Raw genomic sequence first — 20,503 nt, forward strand, 5'->3', positions numbered from 1 at the left:
CTTCATTGCATTTACCTGTGTATGATCATGGAAAATATTAAGTTTGGAAAAAAATTAAAGGTGGATCATTTTACTTCTACTTATATTCCTAATGAAAAAAACCTCATTACACTTAGGATATGCACAGTTTTTTTCGAAGGTTGGTTAACTTGCTTTCCCTTTTGACGGAGAAATCTACAAATAAATGACTATATCAGTCGATTTCATTAAAGCATTCATTTAATAATAGGCAGACACGTCTGAATTGATTCGAGTATCATTTTGAATGATTTGTTCAGTTCGCTGAATCGCTGTATAAAGTGATTCATCAGAAGCGTCCTGTTGCTTTAAGCGACGCCCCTTCACATGCGCGCGCCCTTTTCGTCGCTTTGAACGCGCTCAACCTGTTCGACGCATTAACGCGCGCGCACTTGCTGAAATATCCACATGAAGAACAGAAGGATGAAAATCCATCGACTGGGGTGATGAGATTCGCTCAATAATATATGTTCAGATGTGAGTGTTTCTGACAACACACACACACACACACGTCACACGGTTTGACAACATGAGAAAACATGAGCTTCGACTAAAATCATTTTGTATTTCATACTAAACACTGCAGAGCTCATGAGGTGCTCGAGTTTAAAGTTTACTTTTATTCATTGTGAACGCGCAACATTGCAAGATTCATTTATTTCGATATTGGTTCATATTCTAAACTGTATGTTTACATTTCCCTTACGAAAAAGAACCATGATTTCATGATGCATTGATTAACTTACTCCTGGCGAACAATTGTTATATGATAGTAACCGTGTTTCAATTATGCTTTTTGAAAGCCATGTTTTTTTAAACCATAGTTATTTTGTGGTAACTGTGTTTTCAACCAACCTTTTTTAAAAGTCTTATGACTACACACATGCTGAATATGAGCTTAATTTACATTTTTATGCCACACAATGTATAGAAAGCTAAATTCTTTTCAAACTTCTACTAAGTTTCCCGGAATCTAAATTGTGTTGACCTTGAGCAATAATGCAGACAAATTTGCATTGAGAGAGATCACACAACTCAGGATAAACACTTTGCTGTCAATCTTTTGCAATCTAAACAGTGAAACATACAACTTGTGATGGTGGATCAGACATCTGAAGACTAAAAGTAGGTACTACAGTGAATTCCACTTCAGAAAGTATTCACATCGCTTCATTTTGTGATGTTACAGCCTAATTCCAAAATGTATTTAATTCATTATTATCCTCAAAATTCTATGAACAATACGCCATAATAAGAAGAAAGTTTGACACTTCAAGATTGAGTTCAGGCACATCCTGTTTCCACGGATCACTCTTCAGATCTTTCTACAACTTGACTGAAGTCCACCTGTAGTGAATTTAGATGATTGGACATGATTTGGAGAGGTACACAAATCCTTCAGCTGAATCTATATATGTATATATTACCTATGTATTATATAAACTAAACCCGTCTGAATAGGGCTTAAGTCTGGGATGTGACTAACTCTGTCAGGGAAATCACCCCTAAATGTTGTTAAAGAATTATCACCAGATTATAAATGCAAAGTGTAACGCTTCTTTCACACAGCACGTGTGAGCAGCACATGTCATTGTTCTTTCACAGCAGCAGTGTATGCACCGCGCTGCCTGAGTACCACAGTACAACAATGTCATTTCACATTACGTTATTTACACACGTCAATGAGCAAAACTTCTTCCAGAACTTCATCAAAGCACTTTTATATGTAGATTGCATAACTATGATTTGTTATATCCGCCAGTTTCATGCTTGTTTAGATGTATGTGGTACAAGTTATAAATAAAAAGCCATCGTGCTTTGAAGGAAATGTTAATATTATGTACAATATATAAATGTTATATTAACTCACCATAGGAGAGAGTGACTGACTTGTGATGCCATCGCTTTTCTCTCACACATACGCAATATAACTTAAGCATATAACATAATATCTATGTAGTTTTATCTGTTTTTTCAGGTGATGATGACAGTGTGTTCAGACAGTACACTGACAGCGTCATGCCATCGTTTTCCACTCCTTCATATGCAATATAAGCATAACATTAACATATACTTATATTATAATTCCTTTAAATGTGCTGTTGTGGTTTTGGCCAATAACTCTTGGCAAAAGTGTTATTGAAAGTCATGGTGACTAAAATCCATGTGGATATTGTCCGTAAAGAATGCACTGTTGCTTTAATTGAGCGTGAATCGCTGCACTGCTGCTTACGTGACGCTTCTGCTCCGCGAGCACACGCTGCTTACATGTGCTGTATGAATGCTCTCATCTGTGAACATGTGCGCCGAAAACAAAACACACTGCTTACGTATGCGAAGTGAAACAGGTGTAATAGTGAATTGATAAGTGTTATAAATTATTAACTTTTGATAGACCGATATATTTCTGTGGCCGATATATGGGAAGTTTTAAATGATCGGCATCAGATATATTTCTACGAATGGACGAAATATTTTTTGTTTGGCCACCGTATAGCACATTAGCATTGTGTTCACAAAAATACCACTAAGATGTTAACTAGGCGTTTGCCACAGTAAAATGTATCATGTAAGGTGAATGAGATTTTTGAAAATTGTAGAGTAACTTAATAATATGTTTAAAATGTTGTATTCATATATATAGCCATGTATAGCTGCCCAGAATTAATGCTATGCTTCTAATTCTTGTGTTAAGTCTGTTACTAACTAGGCACGTTATACACAATAATTGTTAATTAACTTCCACCAATTCCCTGTATTTCTCTTATTTACTTACTTTACATTTGTGTTATTTGGGCCTATCATCTGTCATGAAACAACGGGGTAGAACCCAATTGCAGGCAGCGGTTGTACAGGGGGAACAAAAAGACTTTTATTTTTACAATAAACACAAAACAAAGACACACAATGAGGTAAAAACATGAAAATAATATAAACGCACTGTACGAAGACTAATTATACACTAGACTAATGCACAGTGGATAATAACTAAACTAAAGACTTACTTTACAGGAAAACATTGACAGGAACACGAGCATAGGTAAAAGATAATCCAAATGAACATAGCACAAGGCGCAGAGACAACCAAACACAATGACCGACACAAGACAATGAAACACGATGACTATTTAAAGGGGAACAAATCAACAGAGGACAGGTGCAGGGCATGAACTAATTAACAAACAATAACGAGACGAAAGGGCGGGAAGAGAGTATTTCAAGCCAAAAGCGCCAAAAAGCCTCTCTCCACATGAAACAGGGAGTTTTGTTCTGGTTCGGCCTCCAAACCAATAAATAACTGACAAGAAGAGGCAGAACCATGACATTATCAGCCAATCGGCCACTGTGCTTTCTTAATATCGGCATCTTCTATTAAAAAAACCATCGGTCGACCACTATTATTAACTGTAGTTACAATTATTCACTAGACATTACAATGCACAATTAATACATTAAAACTATTTTTATATGTATGTGCTTTAGGTAAAGTGATACCCAAATTTCCTTCATGTTCAGGGGTATTGGTAACTGTTAACTTTCGAGGAAAATATTGATTTGAATCCATTTTGAAATAGGGCTGTTACAATACAAAATGTGTGAAGAGTGAAGCACTGTGAATACTTTCCAGAGGCACTGTAACTTGACCAGTCAGTCCTAATTTTAGGACTCAAAAATGTCACAAAGTGTTTCAGCCTCTAAATTTGTGAAAAGTTTGATGTATTCAAGCAGACTCTAAAGTCATTAAGACCTAGTAACACATCAGTATGTTCAGCTGTGATGGTTCTAGTCTGATTATTAAAGTGGCGCTGCAGCTGCAAAATACAGACATGCATCCTATTCTCATGACTTCAATGATGATGCCTGTCATTTCTCATTCTAAACTTAACTTCTAAATGCCGATCTTCTGAATGTCGCAGATATAGAAACTGTTTCTAAAATAGCTATAGCTGTCGCTGGTTGTGCTGCGCTGTCGCGGGCGAAACCTCTGATTAACTTGAAAAAGAGACAGTGCTGCCTGCTGAGCCTACGATTTACAATCTTTATATCTTTTTAACTCCCTGCCTGACAGAAAAGACACACGAAACTCACATGTGCAAAATACATGTGAAATGTGTCATGGTTTTTACATGTTATCCTATGTGTTTCACATGAGATTCACACAACGATGTTGCAAAAGACACATTTCACGTGTGTTTTTTGCACATGTTTAACACGTTGTTCACATGTGATCACATGCGAAAAACATGTGAAATGGACAGAAAAGTGAGGGCAAGGGGTGTCAGCCAGTCACTGCGGGCCTAGTTTGTAAGCTTGCAGAGATCATCTGAAACATGGAGTTCAACTCTTTCTCTGAACTTCACATCTGTGTTCTACTGTTTGTGAAAAGTGTCTCTCAGCAGCTTTGTGTATAAGGTTTCACACAAGAAAACTGCTGTTTATGAGAACTCTTAGCAGTGAGATAGTGGTGTGTGAATAATATGGGCTCTTATCTCTATTCAGAAGCATTCTTTTGTTGGTTTGGGTCACAGAAAATTTCTTGAATAATCTCGATTTGTCTTTATCCACTCAAACCTTATACATTTATGTGTTGTGTCAATTCACAAAGTTTGTGTCTACGAGTGGTGAAGTGGGTGCACTCCATATTTTTGCCCCATTTTGGTTGTTGTTTTGAAGTGGCCCATCAAAGCTGCTAGAAACAGAGACATGTAAGATTACTCCAATCCACTAGTGTTTGTACATTGTCACTGAACTTCTGCTGCTTGACTTCTCTCATGGAGTGTTATGCTAACTGTGGTGTTATTCTGGGAGGTTTTTCATTTACTAAAGTAAAGGAGAGTGCTGTTTTAAAAAAGGCAAAATGAACAGCGAAAGGGATTAAAGTCTATTAACGAATCAACTTGTTTTATAACTCCTATAGTTACGCATATTTTACATCTTTCAAATAGCCAGGGAAAGGCTCCTGATGAGTTAAAACAGACAAGAATTATTCCTCTTTTTAAGAAAGGTAGTAGGTTTGAGTGTTAAAATGATAGGCATGTGTCAATCTGGAGTGTTTTTTCTGAAGACAGATCTGACTCCAATTTCGATATAATATTAAATAACTTGAATGAAATTTCAAGTGTATCTATTGATCTAAGTTAATTTATCTATAATTCTCCATACTTTAATATATATAGTTATTCTTTCGATTGGGACCTGCAGTCGCTCAGAGTCTCACGCCGGCCGGGTTCATGGATCTCACGGACACAAAACAGTCAGCTCTGATATAGTCAGAGGTTGCCGGGTAAACTAATATTATTAAGTTTGGCTGCGATATGCTTGCTCAGAAGCATAACAATAGTTATTTTAGTCACGATCATGAAATTTGCTAGGCCAGATGATAGGTGGAAATCTTGTGAGCTTTAGCAATGCTCCTTTTATAATAAAAACTCTAGTATAAACTAGCCCTACCTATCCTGACACATCGATTTTGCGGTATCAGAACAGGTTCCTTTCAATCTACTTGTAATAACAGACTTTGAAGAATTCAGATAATGTCAACAATAACAATTTATTATACCAGGCAGGCACAACATTAATTAAAATCATAGAATGCATATACAAGGAAATTCCTAATTTACTATGCAAAGATTATCAACATAGTATGAGAATAAAAATAAGACCACAGAGTTTATCATACCTGGTCAAATCGAGACACACATTTGCAGTGTGGGAAGTTCTGGTTACAGATGCTTCCAAATCGAGATGCACAGCTGCAATGTGGGAAGTTCTGGTTACAGAAGCTTTTTGAGTCTTTTGCCAATGCACCTTTTATACCCAAGAATGATGTAGTCAATGTTCTGTGAATGTTCTGCGCATGAGGACTTAAAACCAATGCAAGAGTTGTTCCCGTTTGGCAATCAAGTAATAACAGCACACCTGGTGCCAATGACACATTTGAATTACTGATAATGACTTCCAGCAATAGTTTACTTTCTCTCTTTTAAAAGGCTGCTGGAGGGAAGTAACAATGTTGCCAACTGCACTGAACTTAAACTCTCATAGAATGCTAATTGCAGTCACACATAAGCATTTTCTAGTCACCTACGCTTCTGTTTTTGTCCCCAAATCAGCTTGTCATAAATAAGTGAGTAAGTTGCCCCGCTTCTTGATACTATCGTGTATCAGTGATCCACAGGCTCGCGATAGAACGATTTGACTAAAGAGAATATCGCACAACACTAGCCACTTGTTTGTGTGAAGTGCATTTATCCTTGTGCTTGTTCTTGTGTGAGTTTAACTAAATGGCGCACCACTTTTTATTTTCATTTTTATTACGTTTTTGCAATTAAAACTGTTTTCTGGCTGCATCGAGTCCATTGATCAAAAGCAGTGTTTCTCATAGGATTTTGACAGACTTGTGGCGCTGGTGATGTCACAAACTAATCAGCATATTTGTGACATGAATTGCAATTAAAAACAGAGAGCATCTTTGCAATAACCAATCACATATTTAAAAACTACAATACTCATTGCTCAATGAAAAAGTAATCAGAATTTGTTGAAAGTGAAAATTAAACTTACATTTATGCAAAACTATCCTCCAACAGGCTTTCGGGCAGCATTTTATTTTTTGAGCTTGAGCCTTCTCGATCAATCACGTTCCTCGCATGTTGTTATGCAAACGACAGGTCTTTGTCATTGGTTAGCCGTGAAAAAGGAGCTTGATGTAGGGAATTTTTTTTAGAAATGTTCAACTTTTTTCAATCTCAAAAGACGGTCTTGATCTGCAGAAAACGACGCCATCGCTGGCGTTTAGAAAAGCGCTTAGGACATTTTTGAAGACATGGTTTACTCCATAAGTTATAATGTTAAAGAGACGCTAGCAGCTTAAAAAAAGAAGTCTAGTCTGAATATTGCTCGTGGCATCCCATTGTAAAATACAGCAGTCACTTAACCGCTGCTAAAATTCTGATTTATAAACGCAACATCATCTGACAAAATCACAATACCGTACATCTACATTAAAGAGCGGCTATAAGCTGTGTGCCCTTTCTCCACAATGTGTTGCTGTATTACGAATGTCTCTTTGATTTTATATGCAAGTGACAGTTAAATACGAGAGGCCAAGGGCTGCCGCACAGACATTACAGAAACAGTGCAATTACAAATATATTGTATATTGATCCAAATCTGGAAAGCACTTTACCATCTTAACTTAAAGGAGGTTCACGTTCCACCATATTTGTGCTGTGTGACACGAGTCTTGTCTCATGAAACTCGTGGTTTTCTGAGCATTTGTAAGTTCTCCTTCAAGGTGGTTCAAATCAAATGTTGCAGCAAAGTACTTGAATGTTTTGATATGATGTTGCAATGTGTTACTTCATTGGTATTTTTATGGAAGTAATTTAATGCCATTAGCCTTTGAAGCAAAAAAGCATCTTCAATTACCAAAGCATTCTGAATTACCATTAATCCCATATACATCTGTTGCATTACCAATGCTTACATTTTTAGTAGGAATGTAACGGTTCAAATGACTCACGGTTCGCTTTGTGTCACGGTTTTAGGGTCACGGTTTCGGTTCGGTTCAGTTTGTGCTATGTTCAAGGAAAAGGGATGAAGGGACTTGTACCGTGGCTTCACCTTACTTCAAATATAAATACTTTTATGTGGTTTTGACAAATATAAATCAATTATTATTAAGCGTTATCTTCTTTTAAATGGATGATTTAAGAACGATTAACACCAACCTTTTCTAATAGAGAAAGTACAGAATAATTGATGGTTTAAGTCTGTAATGAACTCTCTCGTCCTGCTAGGTCAGTGTGACTGTGAAAAGGGACTTCTTATCACCATGTTTGAAAACATCTTGTGTAAACACACACTGTACCCTTGAGCAGTTTGTGTGTGTGTGATTGTTGTTTCTGGAAAGTGAGAAAGAGTGGAGAATCACGAGACAGTACATGCATGTCATCTGTGATAGTCTATAGGACTATGTGTCCTGTCTCATGACTCCAGAATTGTTTAAGAGCTTTGTGTTCTTGTTTATCTGTCGATAACCAATTTTGTGAGCTTGATTTACCCAAGTAATTACGTAGTTAGTTGACTGTAGTTGACTTAAATACTATTGCATTTTGGATGTAAAGCGGGTCGGCCTGTGGAAATGCTGAAGTTTTGTTGGCAAAACTACAAACGTATTCTTCACTAAATTTGATTCTATTAATTATATTCCTGACTCTTGAGTCTTCTATCATCATATCTGGTCTATGGGTCTTTTACTTTAAATCCCCTACAGGGACTACTGACAAATGAAAATAAGAACAAATCAATCTACAAGTAACAGCACAAATAAAACAACCGAGCAAAGCAGAAAATAAAATGAGATACTGTATAGATACCTTTTAAGGTAGAAATGGATTAAAGTTGTCACGGTTCATGGATCTGTGTGTTCATTCCTGCATGTTTGTCTCATGTCTGTTTGCTGATTAGCGTTCTCTTAGCAACCAGGGTGCTGATTAGCAATCAGCTTGGCGGCACCTGTAGTGCATTGACGGCTGCCTATATCTGCCCTGCTATCCCTAAGCTCCTTGTCAGATCATTGTGACTCTTGGTCAGTGTTCACCTAAGTCTCTTGTCAGGTCTGTCCAGGAGTAGTGGGGATTATCATCTTGCTGAGGACTACCAGTAGCCGTGGTTGGACTAAATCTGTAAATGATCGGAGATCAGCATCTTGACCCTACTCACTTTGTCTTCCTCCTATTAGTCTCCGCTCTCCTTATAACATTAAATCTGTTTATACTTGCAATTGGATTCTTTGTTCTCTCAGTCATGACAAAAGTACTCAAACAAAACATAACATTGCATATGTACAAATTAAATAAAGATGAATCAAAATTGAAGCTACAGAAGCTGTAGAGTGATTTCCTTGACTTTTAACAGACAGCAGGAATATGAAACAGATCCAGTACACTGATATTGTACACATGTGCTGTTTTTCGTTTGTTTCGTCCGTTCACTTAAGACATAACCTACTATGTTTGTTGAGATACTCGACAAGAGTGGCATGTTGACCTACTTTGTGTGTGAATTTGTCTGTATAAGTGCTTCAGATCTTCTCACAGCGCACAAGCGAGTTTTCTTCCGCATCATCTTGCACTTAAATGTTTATATTAGAGGTCGACCCATATGCGTTCTTCAGGGCCGATACCGATTATTTCCAAGTGAATAAGACAGAAAACCGATATTTTGAACCGATATATATATATATATATGGTGTAAAACGTAAATTTATTTAAAAATTAAGAACACAAGCTCTGAAACATTTGAATAATTTTTTATTCTGACTGAGAAATCTTAATCATAACACTTATATTAATAATAACAAAAGAAAGATGGGAGCACACAGCAGAATTCTGTGAACATTTTGTAAACCACAAGCAACACCGTAAACAACAAGCAACAAATAATTTTAGTAGGTCCCTAAAGTTTTAAATGATTATAGAATGTGTAACAATTAGTAGTCCCAATTCACCAACACCAGGTTGTGGTGCAGGAAGCAGAGCTGCAGATCAACATTGGTTTATTAGACCATTGCTTTATTTATTGCTGTATTCTGCCTCTTTCTGTGTTTTATTTGTCTTTTCTCATGTAAAGCTGCTTCGAAAGAAAAATGCATTGTAAAAACCACTAAATAAAACAAAATGAATTGAATGGAATAAATTATATTTATTTACGAAAAAAAATATGTTCTGATGACTTAAACATTGCATACAATACTAGAACTATTCAATTAATCATTTTGCTCATCATTGGATTAACTAGCACAATTTGAATTTATATAATAAGTGTAAATCATTTAATTGGCTTCATAGCTTTATTGTGTATGTTGTTGAAAAGACTGGAAATGTTTTCATGAAGCTATAACATTAAAAGCATATTTTAGACACACTTAGTGAGTACATTAGCCTATTCCTTGAGTGTATTGTTGGCAAGACACACCCATGTGTGTCTCTGAACAATTATGTGCATAAAATAACTCTGTCTAACATTTGTCGCGAGCAGCTTGAGATTGCGGAGTCTATATGTGTGGGTGTGTGTGCGTGCGTGCATGAGAGCGCTCTGACTGACAACCGACGATTCAAGTTCTTTATGCTTTAAAATGGCTTGTGTTTTTAAATGGCGTAACTTGAAATGACGTGCAAAACGCCAGCTCGATCAATCACAAGAAACGCATGCAGTGTGCTGCTCGCTTACAGAGAAAAATCATTGTTATACTGTGGATGTGAATTATATCTACATGATAATAATGCGTAAATCCTGCGGAACCTGCAGGAAACCCGCAAAGCTTCTCTAAAATTCAGGCACTAATTAAATTGAAGTGTTTTGCATCTTCAGTGCAGTGGATTGAGATTTATTTCAACGTCTGATGCTGCCTTACCTCAGAGAGCATGAACCAGAAGCAGCTCCAGTTAGTAAGTGCTTTCGGTGTGAGAGTGAAAAACACTTTCTGTTCCGCAGCCTCCTGCGTTGATTGGCCGGACTCGTGACTTATTATTATTGAAAAATCCTACCTGGTCTCTTAGTACGGCCTTTCAACAGCACGAGTTTATGTTTGTATTTGTCGAGCTAAATACACATTTATTACTTTTACATGCATATGATACGCACTATTACCACCTTGTTTAAGATGGTGTGGGTTAACTCAACTCAACTTTATTTATATAGCGCTTTTTACTATTTTCATTGTTACAAAGCAGCTGTACATGGAACACATTGAATACAAGTAAAACAACTAATGGCATATACCTGTAAAAACAAAAAAAAGGTGAAAACAACAAAAGACAGACATACAAATGCTCCACACACACAATATGCATACATACTTACACACATTGACATAGACGCACACACACACTCGCACTCACTCACAGTGAAAGCACACATTTGAGATAAAGGAGAGAGAACCACAGGTCAAATATTGAACGGACTATAAATTCTTATATGCAATATTGATTATGTCTAACTTCTAAATTCTAAAGTAGCCCCCCCTGCCAGGCAAATAGTGCAAAACAATATGCAAAAGGAGGTGAGGAACCCAAAACTCCAATCGAGAAAAAAAAACCCAGGAGAACCCAGGCCCAACCAGGGGATTCCAGTTCCCCTCTGGCAAAAGCTGCTGCCTCTGTACAAGCTCAACAGTGCTTGCACAACAAGGATAAATAAAAAATAAATAAACTTAATAAGGTAAATTATAGACGTAAGATTATCATTAATAATCTAATAGCATTTGAAGTGTTGTAGAAAAATCGTGTCAAGTTGCCGCGTCCTTTATCCAGCTCTATCATCTCAGCTCTTTTCAGGTCACCGCTTCCCATTCTCACCTGCCATCAGGTCTGGGCATGAACTGCATCCTGCGGTAACCTTGGAACAAAAAGACAAGACTGGCTGAGAGTAGAGTACTATGGAAGTATTTTAATGACTTTAGTTTTTGAAGAAAAAGCATGTTGAATTACCACTAATCAAAAATAATACTGTCGCATTACCAGTGCTTGCATGTTTAGAGTCTGCAATTCAATATGGTTGTACATTTAAGCTGTGAATATTTCAAATTGAAACATTTCACACTCCGTTTCATCGTCTAAAAATTAAATAATCAAAATTCACCTTTTAAATTTCATTAAAAAATTCAACTTGGTTTTAAATACAATAGAGTTGAGCCGGATACTCGGCTGAAACGAGTATCCGGTACGGATAAAGCACTTTTGCCGAGTAAGATTATTATACGAGTAATACGAGTCAATATCTGTGCTCGGATTGAATAAAAATCCTCATTGTGTTGCTGACTGTGTCTGTGTTCTGTGATAGTCACAGCGCCCCTCCCCTACACATATACAGATGTATTGTGTTGCTGACTGTGTCTGCGTTCTGTGATAGTCACAGCGCCCCTCCCCTACACATATACAGATGTATTGTGTTGCTGACTGTGTCTGTGTTCTGTGATAGTCACAGCGCCCCTCCCCTACAGATATACAGATGTATTGTGTTGCTGACTGTGTCTGTGTTCTGTGATAGTCACAGCGCCCCTCCCCTACAGATATACAGATGTATTGTGTTGGTGACTGTGTCTGTGTTCTGTGATAGTCACAGCGCCCCTCCCCTACAGATATACAGATGTATTGTGTTGCTGACTGTGTCTGCGTTCTGTGATAGTCACAGCGCCCCTCCCCTACAGATATACAGATGTATTGTGTTGCTGACTGTGTCTGCGTTCTGTGATAGTCACAGCGCCCCTCCCCTACAGATATACAGATGTATTGTGTTGCTGACTGTGTCTGCGTTCTGTGATAGTCACAGCGCCCCTCCCCTACACATATACAGATGTATTGTGTTGCTGACTGTGTCTGTGTTCTGTGATAGTCACAGCGCCCCTCCCCTACACATATACAGATGTATTGTGTTGCTGACTGTGTCTGTGTTCTGTGATAGTCACAGCGCCCCTCCCCTACACATATACAGATGTATTGTGTTGCTGACTGTGTCTTTGTTCTGTGATAGTCACAGCGCCCCTCCTCTACACATATACAGATGTATTGTGTTGCTGACTGTGTCTGTGTTCTGTGATAGTCACAGCGCCCCTCCTCTACACATATACAGATGTATTGTGTTGCTGACTGTGTCTGCGTTCTGTGATAGTCACAGCGCTCCTCCCCTACACATATACAGATGTATTGTGTTGCTGACTGTGTCTGCGTTCTGTGATAGTCACAGCGCTCCTCCCCTACACATATACAGATGTATTGTGTTGCTGACTGTGTCTGTGTTCTGTGATAGTCACAGCGCCCCTCCCCTACACATATACAGATGTATTGTGTAGCTGACTGTGTCTGTGTTCTGTGATAGTCACAGCGCCCCTCCCCTACACATATACAGATGTATTGTGTTGCTGACTGTGTCTGTGTTCTGTGATAGTCACAGCGCCCCTCCTCTACACATATACAGATGTATTGTGTTGCTGACTGTGTCTGCGTTCTGTGATAGTCACAGCGCTCCTCCCCTACACATATACAGATGTATTGTGTTGCTGACTGTGTCTGTGTTCTGTGATAGTCACAGCGCCCCTCCCCTACACATATACAGATGTATTGTGTAGCTGACTGTGTCTGTGTTCTGTGATAGTCACAGCGCCCCTCCCCTACACATATACAGATGTATTGTGTTGCTGACTGTGTCTGTGTTCTGTGATAGTCACAGCGCCCCTCCTCTACACATATACAGATGTATTGTGTAGCTGACTGTGTCTGCGTTCTGTGATAGTCACAGCGCCCCTCCTCTACACATATACAGATGTATTGTGTTGCTGACTGTGTTCGCTGCTCTCTCTCTCCGTCTCTCCCTCAGTCACTCAGGTTCGTGGGTCTTTTCCGTTAACGTTTAGGGTTTCTTCAGCTTCAGGTTTGTTTTTATTTCGGTTTGTAGTACTTACTTATTAACCAGTAGAGTTTGGTAAACGTGGGGTTTGTTCAGACGTGGTGGTTGGTTGAATGCGACTCGCGTTGCATCTCTGCCGGTCTTTTTTAAACCGTCAGCTGGCTCTAACCAGTTTTTAATTAAAAGTTAAAAAAATAAAGTTATGTTGAGATGAAAACTCTTGTTCATTACATTTTACTTCATAATTGCAACCGCATGTGTTGTATTCATTGTTGCAAAACTTATTCTGTATATAGTTCGTTTGTCATCGTGATCAAAACCATTGATCTGAAGCTCAATGCTGATGCTGTCATGTAAATATTTTTCTAATCAGCATTAAATATAACAATTTCTGATCAACCCATATCAATTGCATGATTAAAATAACATACCGGTTAAAGCCCATCTCAAGACAACCCGACCCAATTTCCGGGTTAAATCCCGCCCACTTCATGGTTAGGCCACGCCCAGTCCGAGTACAGATACGGATACAGATAATTCATATGGTTAACAGATACAGATAATGCTGTACTTGCTCATCCCTAAAATACAACCTTTAATATTCGACAGATCATTTTCAGTCCATATTATTTCGATTTGAAAATTCGCTTCCACAAATTCAGGGGTTCAAATTCGGCTTGAAATTCAACGTTTCAACATCCGGGAATCAGAGGAAAAGCAATAGAGCGCCGATTCTACAAATGCATGATCTCTTCCTGCTGCCTGACCGCTTCACCAGCAGGTGGTGTAAGTCGGTTCTGACGTAGATCAAATCAAGAAAAACAGATACTCTTTATGTGTTTCCCACGGAGTCCACTCATCTGCTCGATTAAGTGAATTTAGTTGTTCTCATGTATAGCTTCTTATGCATCATCAAGAAGAAATGTATTGACGTTTGTACTGGCAGCTTAGCTCACCTCTATCAGCCCTGGAAAGGACATGGAGCACGGGGACAATTTCAGGTGGCTTGGAATCATTGGACCACTCCTACATTTATAATATTAATTTAATTATTTAAATATTCTACCCGATCTCTTTGTGCTGCCTATCTAGAGTACGAGTTTATGTTTGTATTTGGCTTGCTATTTATACCCATCCATTGCTTTTTACGTGTATATGATATATTAACATTAAGTCATTTAGCAGCATTTAGCGTTTTTATTCAAATTAACTTAAGAAGAGTTCAGGGAGCAATAAAGCGATATGTCATACAGGAGCAAAACAATATTGGTTAAGATCGTGTGGGTAAATTACTTTAAATAATTTTTTGTAGCTTGCCAAATACAAACATAAAATTGTGCTATTGATGAGCACCGTCTTAAGTCATCAAATAATGGTTTGAGTTTCGGGGATGAGAAAAAATGGATATATAACAGTGCTTTACTGAACCATACTGTGTATTGAGTTTTTAAAATAAAATAAGTTAATTTCATAAAGCTATTTGAATGACACATGCAATGGTATATGATCATATGTGCCAGAAAACAATACAACAAGATTTGAAAGCATTACATTAGGTTCATAATGAAACATTTTATTTTGGTATAAAACTAAATAAGAAAAAGCAATAAATATCCATTTAAAACTGACTAAAGTAGTAAATGAAATAGTAGTGCAAACAGAAGAAAAAGCCATGAACAATTTTTATCAGAGTGTAAAATAATCTACAATATAATACCATATTAAAATAAGTATTTTCTTAAAAACATAATTGTAAAATATTCTGTAAATGTAGGATATAAATGCTTAAACCTAAACAAAGCAATTACCACTTAAAAGAGATATATCAATGGAAATAATAATGGCTACTTTTCATCAAAAATCTCTGAGGTCAGAACAAAAAATGAAGCCAAGTATAGACTATTAGGCTAAATGAACGAATAAATAAAAAAAGGAACTGAAATACTGCAGTAATAAAGACACCTACCTAACTCGCGTCATAGTTTTCCCTCCTAGTTATGTTTTCAGCCTATGTAAGAAATACGCCTGGACATCCTAAAAGTCTTATTGTGCCATTTTGTGCTTTTTGTGTTCATATTCAGGGCTCTTCCGCATTTCTGTATAGCCTACGCTTTATTAAATTATTATTTTGGTCATCTGGTCTGAAGATAAAGCAACATTAAGCATTTTAGCATGGTACACTGGCCGTGATAGCGTGGTCCATGGACGCTAAAGGGATGGAGTACAAGCACTTAGCAAACCTTACAAGCTTATAACGTTTTTGTTCCACCATCCCACCGTGCATGTTGCGGATATTCAGTATGACATGTTGTCCCTGGTAAATTAAAACGAATTTGCTTTTCCGAATCGACTCGAAAGACACAGATTAAATCAGTTGAATTGTTATGTAAACAACAAATAGTTGTTACACTAAACTTTGCCAGACATCATTAGGTTAATACCGTGAGTGATTGACTTTTTTGCATTTCATTAACAGACAGCAACTCAAGCAGTTTGTGGCATATTTTGGGAAATGAACACAGTATGCAACAAAAGTTTGTATCTTTGCGCTCAAAAACCATCTTTTAGCTGTTAGATACATAACGGCGTGAGGTATCTTGCTTGGCTGCGGGCTGCACAAGACACTTCGGGTCTAGTCTGGTTCTAAAGCAGGTTCAGTCTATTTGTATCTGGTCAATTTTATCTGGCCTGCTAAAAAAGTTTGCTCGGCTTAAATATCAGTTTTTCTATTTTGTATTAACAAAATAAAAACGATGAACATTTCCACAATTCCACAACATCCATCATTTTCTGAGAGTCGCAAATTAAAACAAGGTAATGTAAGGAAAATAAAAAGAAAGTCTGTAGAGATTGCTGCTTTGTCATACTCTAAAAACACATACTACTTTGTCATATAAAGAAGCACATACTGGGAGTGACGCCTACATGTTAAAATCGGAGCAGATATCAATAAGATGCTGGTTGAGATCTCAGTATTTGACCGCTTTAAACACAATAAATGTCCTGTAAATGCTGATGATGCATAATATTTATGTGAAAATGATTTGTTGAAGTAAAAATAATTCCTTCAAGCCAGAACAGAAGGGCAGTCAAAATCTGAGCATAATAGGCCTAGAGTGTGTCTGTGCAGTCCACTGGCAGTGCAAGCGTCAGTAAACATTTCTGAAAATGTTGATGATACATAAGAAGCTATATGTGAGAACAACTATATTCACTTAATCGAGCAGATGAGTGGACTCTGTGGGAAACACATAAAGAGTATCTGTTTTTCTTGCTTCTACGTCAGAACCGACATACACCACCTGCTGGCGAAGAAGTCAGGCAGCAGGAAGAGATCATGCATTTGTAGAATCGGCGCTCTATTGCTTTTCCTCTGATTCCCGGATGTTGAAACGTTGAATTTCAAGCCGAATTTGAACCCCTGAATTTGTGGAAGTGAATTTTTAAATCGAAATAATATGGACTGAAAATGATCTGTCGAATATTAAAGGTTGTATTTAAAACCAAGTTGAATTTTTTAATGAAATTTAAAAGGTGAATTTTGATTATTTAATTTTTAGACGATGAAACGGAGTGTGAAATGTTTCAATTTGAAATATTCACAGCTTAAATGTACAACCATATTGAATTGCAGACTCTAAACATGCAAGCACTGGTAATGCGACAGGATTATTTTTGATTAGTGGTAATTCAACATGCTTTTTCTTCAAAAACTAAAGTCATTAAAATACTTCCATAGAGTACTGTACTGCACTCTTTGATGCAACAAGTACATCATGTTGTTGGATGTGTTCCTGGTTCCGGTTGATCTAAATAATGCAGCCTAAATCCTCTGAGGATTAATATTATGGAGGTGTAGTGTATGCAAGATTAAAAAGATGCGTCTTTAGTCTAGATTTAAACTGACAGAGTGTGTCTGCCTCCCGGACCGTGCAGGGAAGAATATTCCAAAGTTTAGGCGCTAGATAAGAAAAGGATCTACCACCTGCACTTGATTTTGAAATTCTAGGTATTACCAACTGACAGGACGCCCGGGAGCGTAATGTACGCGGAGGTCTGTAATACAATAGAAGTTCATTTAAATACTGCGGCGCTAGACCATGTAGGGCTTTATAGGTAATAAGCAAGATCTTAAAGTTAATGCGATGCTTTATAGGTAACCAGTGCAAGGCAGATTGACAGAACCGGGGTTATATGCTCATACTTTTTTGTACGTGTAAGAACTCGAGCTGCCGCGTTTTGAACCAGTTGCAGTTTTTGTAATAGGCCCGCAGGGCAACCACCTAGAAGTGCATTACAGTAATCTAGTCTTGATGTCATGAATGCATGAATTAATTTCTCTGCATCTGACAGTGAAAGCATATGACGTAGTTTAGATATATTCTTAAAATGGGAAAATGCAATTTTACAGGTGTTGGCGACAAGGCTCTCAAATGACAGAGTACTGTCGAATACAACGCCAAGATTCTTAGCTGACGATGAGGATATTACTTCTGGTTGCACTGTTATAATTTTTTCTCTAATGTCTTGGATTTTACTAGTGAAGTAGTTCATAAATTCATCACTGTAATGTTGATAATCAGAATTTTAGGTCGCTGACGACTTATTTTTTGTTAATTTAGCCAACGTGTTAAATAAAAACCTAGGGTTGTGATTAGGGATGAGCGAGTACAGCATTATCTGTATCTGTATCTGTTAACCATATGAATTATCTGTATCCTTATCTGTACTCGGACTGGGCGTGGCCTAACCATGAAGTGGGCGGGATTTAACCCGGAAATTGGGTCGGGTTGTCTTGAGATGGGCTTTAACCGGTATGTTATTTTAATCATGCAATTGATATGGGTTGATCAGAAATTGTTATATTTAATGCTGATTAGAAAAATATTTACATGACAGCATCAGCATTGAGCTTCAGATCAATGGTTTTGATCACGATGACAAACAAACTATATACAGAATAAGTTTTGCAACAATGAATACAACACATGCGGTTGCAATTATGAAGTAAAATGTAATGAACAAGAGTTTTCATCTCAACATAACTTTATTTTTTTAACTTTTAATTAAAAACTGGTTAGAGCCAGCTGACGGTTTAAAAAAGACCGGCAGAGACGCAACGCGAGTCGCATTCTACCAACCACCACGTCTGAACAAACCCCACGTTTACCAAACTCTACTGGTTAATAAGTAAGTACTACAAACCGAAATAAAAAACAAACCTGAAGCTGAAGAAACCCTAAACGTTAACGGAAAAGACCCGCGAACCTGAGTGACTGAGGGAGAGACGGAGAGAGAGAGCAGCGAATACAGTCAGCAACACAATACATCTGTATATCTGTAGGGAAGGGGCGCTTTGACTATCACAGAACACAGACACAGTCAGCAACACAATGAGGATTTTTATTCAATCTGAGCACAGATATTGACTCGTATTACTCGTATAATACTCGTACTCTGCAAAAGTGCTTTATCCGTACCGGATACTCGTTTCAGCCGAGTATCCGGCTCAACTCTAGTTGTGATGGTTTTCTTCTATTAGTGATGAAAAGTAGGCGGATCTAGACGTTTTTATGGCATTCCTGTATTTTCGAGTACTATTTTTCCACGCTGTACGAAATACCTCTAAATTAGTTTTCTTAAAGTTCCGCTCCATTTTCCGGGACGCTTTCTTTATAGCCTGAGTGTGTTCATTATACCACGGTGTTGGGCTGCCATTTTTAATTTTCTTTAAACGCAGAGGAGCAACTGTGTCTAATATTTCCGAGAAGGTAGAGTTAAAATTTTCAATAGTAATGTCCAAATCGTCAACGTTTTTACTCATGCTAGATATTTGAGACAATTCAGGCAGATTGTCGAGAAACGCATCTTCGGTAGTTGAAGTAATCGTTCTACCATATTTGTAACAAGGAGTTTGATTTGCAGCCGTAGGCCATTGAAGCAAACATAATATCAGATAATGATCCGAAATCGTCCACATTTATACCATAAAATAGAATTAAATCTAAAGTATGATTACGAAGGTGAGTGGGTCCTGACACATGTTGACTAACGCCCATGGAGTTAAGAGTGTCTTTGAAAGCCAGTCCCAAGGCATCTGTATCATTGTCTACATGGATATTTAAGTCACCAACGACAAGGACTCTATCTGCGCCAGTACTAGTTCTGATAAGAACCCACCAAAATCTTTAATAAAATCTGGGTGGTGCCCTGGAGGCCTATATACAATAGCTAGAATAAATTTTAAAAATGTTTTGTCCTTAGTATTAGGTGTCGATACGTGAAGTACCATGACTTTGAGAGATGATAAAATAATTACTGTAAAGTGCAGCGACAACTCCCCCTCTACCTTTTAGACGAGGCTCGTGTTTATAGTAACAATCTTGGGGAACGGATTCATTTGGAGTAATATAATCATCTGGCTTTAGCCATGTTTCTGTCAAACAAAGCATGTCTATTTTATGATCGGTTATCAAATCGTTAACAAAAAGTGCTTTATTTGAGAGAGATCTAATATTAAGCAATCCGAGTCGTAACAGTTGATTATCTGTATTTTGTTCATGTTTGATTTGTTTAACGTTTATTAAATTACTTTCAAGAGGTTTACGCAATATCTTATGTTTGCTAATCCGGGGGACAGACACAGTCTCTATTTTATGTTGTTTGTAAGAAGGGATTATTACATGTTGTATATTTTGTGTATTCTGTAACGCGAGACGGCAAGCAGACAGTTGGTTAAGCCATTCTGTCTCCTTCCTGACCTGGGCCCCAGGTAGTCAGACTTTAGCATTATTAAGACTGTGTGCCAAATTTCTAAAGAGGAGGGAAACCGACCATCTCGTTTCAACAGGTCAGGTCTGCCCTCAAAACTCTTCCAGTTATTTATAAAATCTATATTATTCTGCAGGCACCACTCAGAGAAACAGCCATTTAGTGATGATAATCTGCTATAAATCTCATCACCACAGTAAGCAGTAAGGGGGCCAGAGAATATTACAGTGTCTGACATCGTGCTCGCGAGCTCACACACCTCTTTAATATTATCTTTAGTGATCTCCGATTGACGGAGTCTAAC

At 37.7% G+C, this 20,503-nt stretch overlaps 1 protein-coding gene across 3 annotated transcripts in view; it reads left to right on the forward strand.

The window, feature by feature from the left end:
* Nucleotides 1–402: 402 nt before the first annotated feature.
* The window catches only part of LOC130408335 (organic cation/carnitine transporter 2-like), an 84,332-nt gene continuing 64,231 nt past the window's right edge, over nt 403–20,503 (forward strand). Inside the window, exon 1 of one of the 3 annotated variants that reach the window (XM_056731825.1) lies at nt 403–495. Coding sequence is in view for 1 of the 3 variants with exons in the window: in XM_056731824.1 (XP_056587802.1) it covers nt 486–495 (10 nt within the window). In the remaining 2 variants the exon portion in view is untranslated. The remainder of the gene's footprint in view (nt 496–20,503) is intronic. The other 2 variants (XM_056731824.1, XM_056731826.1) reach the window with 2 other exon arrangements.

This window comes from Triplophysa dalaica, chromosome 19, assembly GCF_015846415.1.
Source record: "Triplophysa dalaica isolate WHDGS20190420 chromosome 19, ASM1584641v1, whole genome shotgun sequence".
Classification (NCBI taxonomy): Eukaryota; Metazoa; Chordata; class Actinopteri; order Cypriniformes; family Nemacheilidae; genus Triplophysa; species Triplophysa dalaica.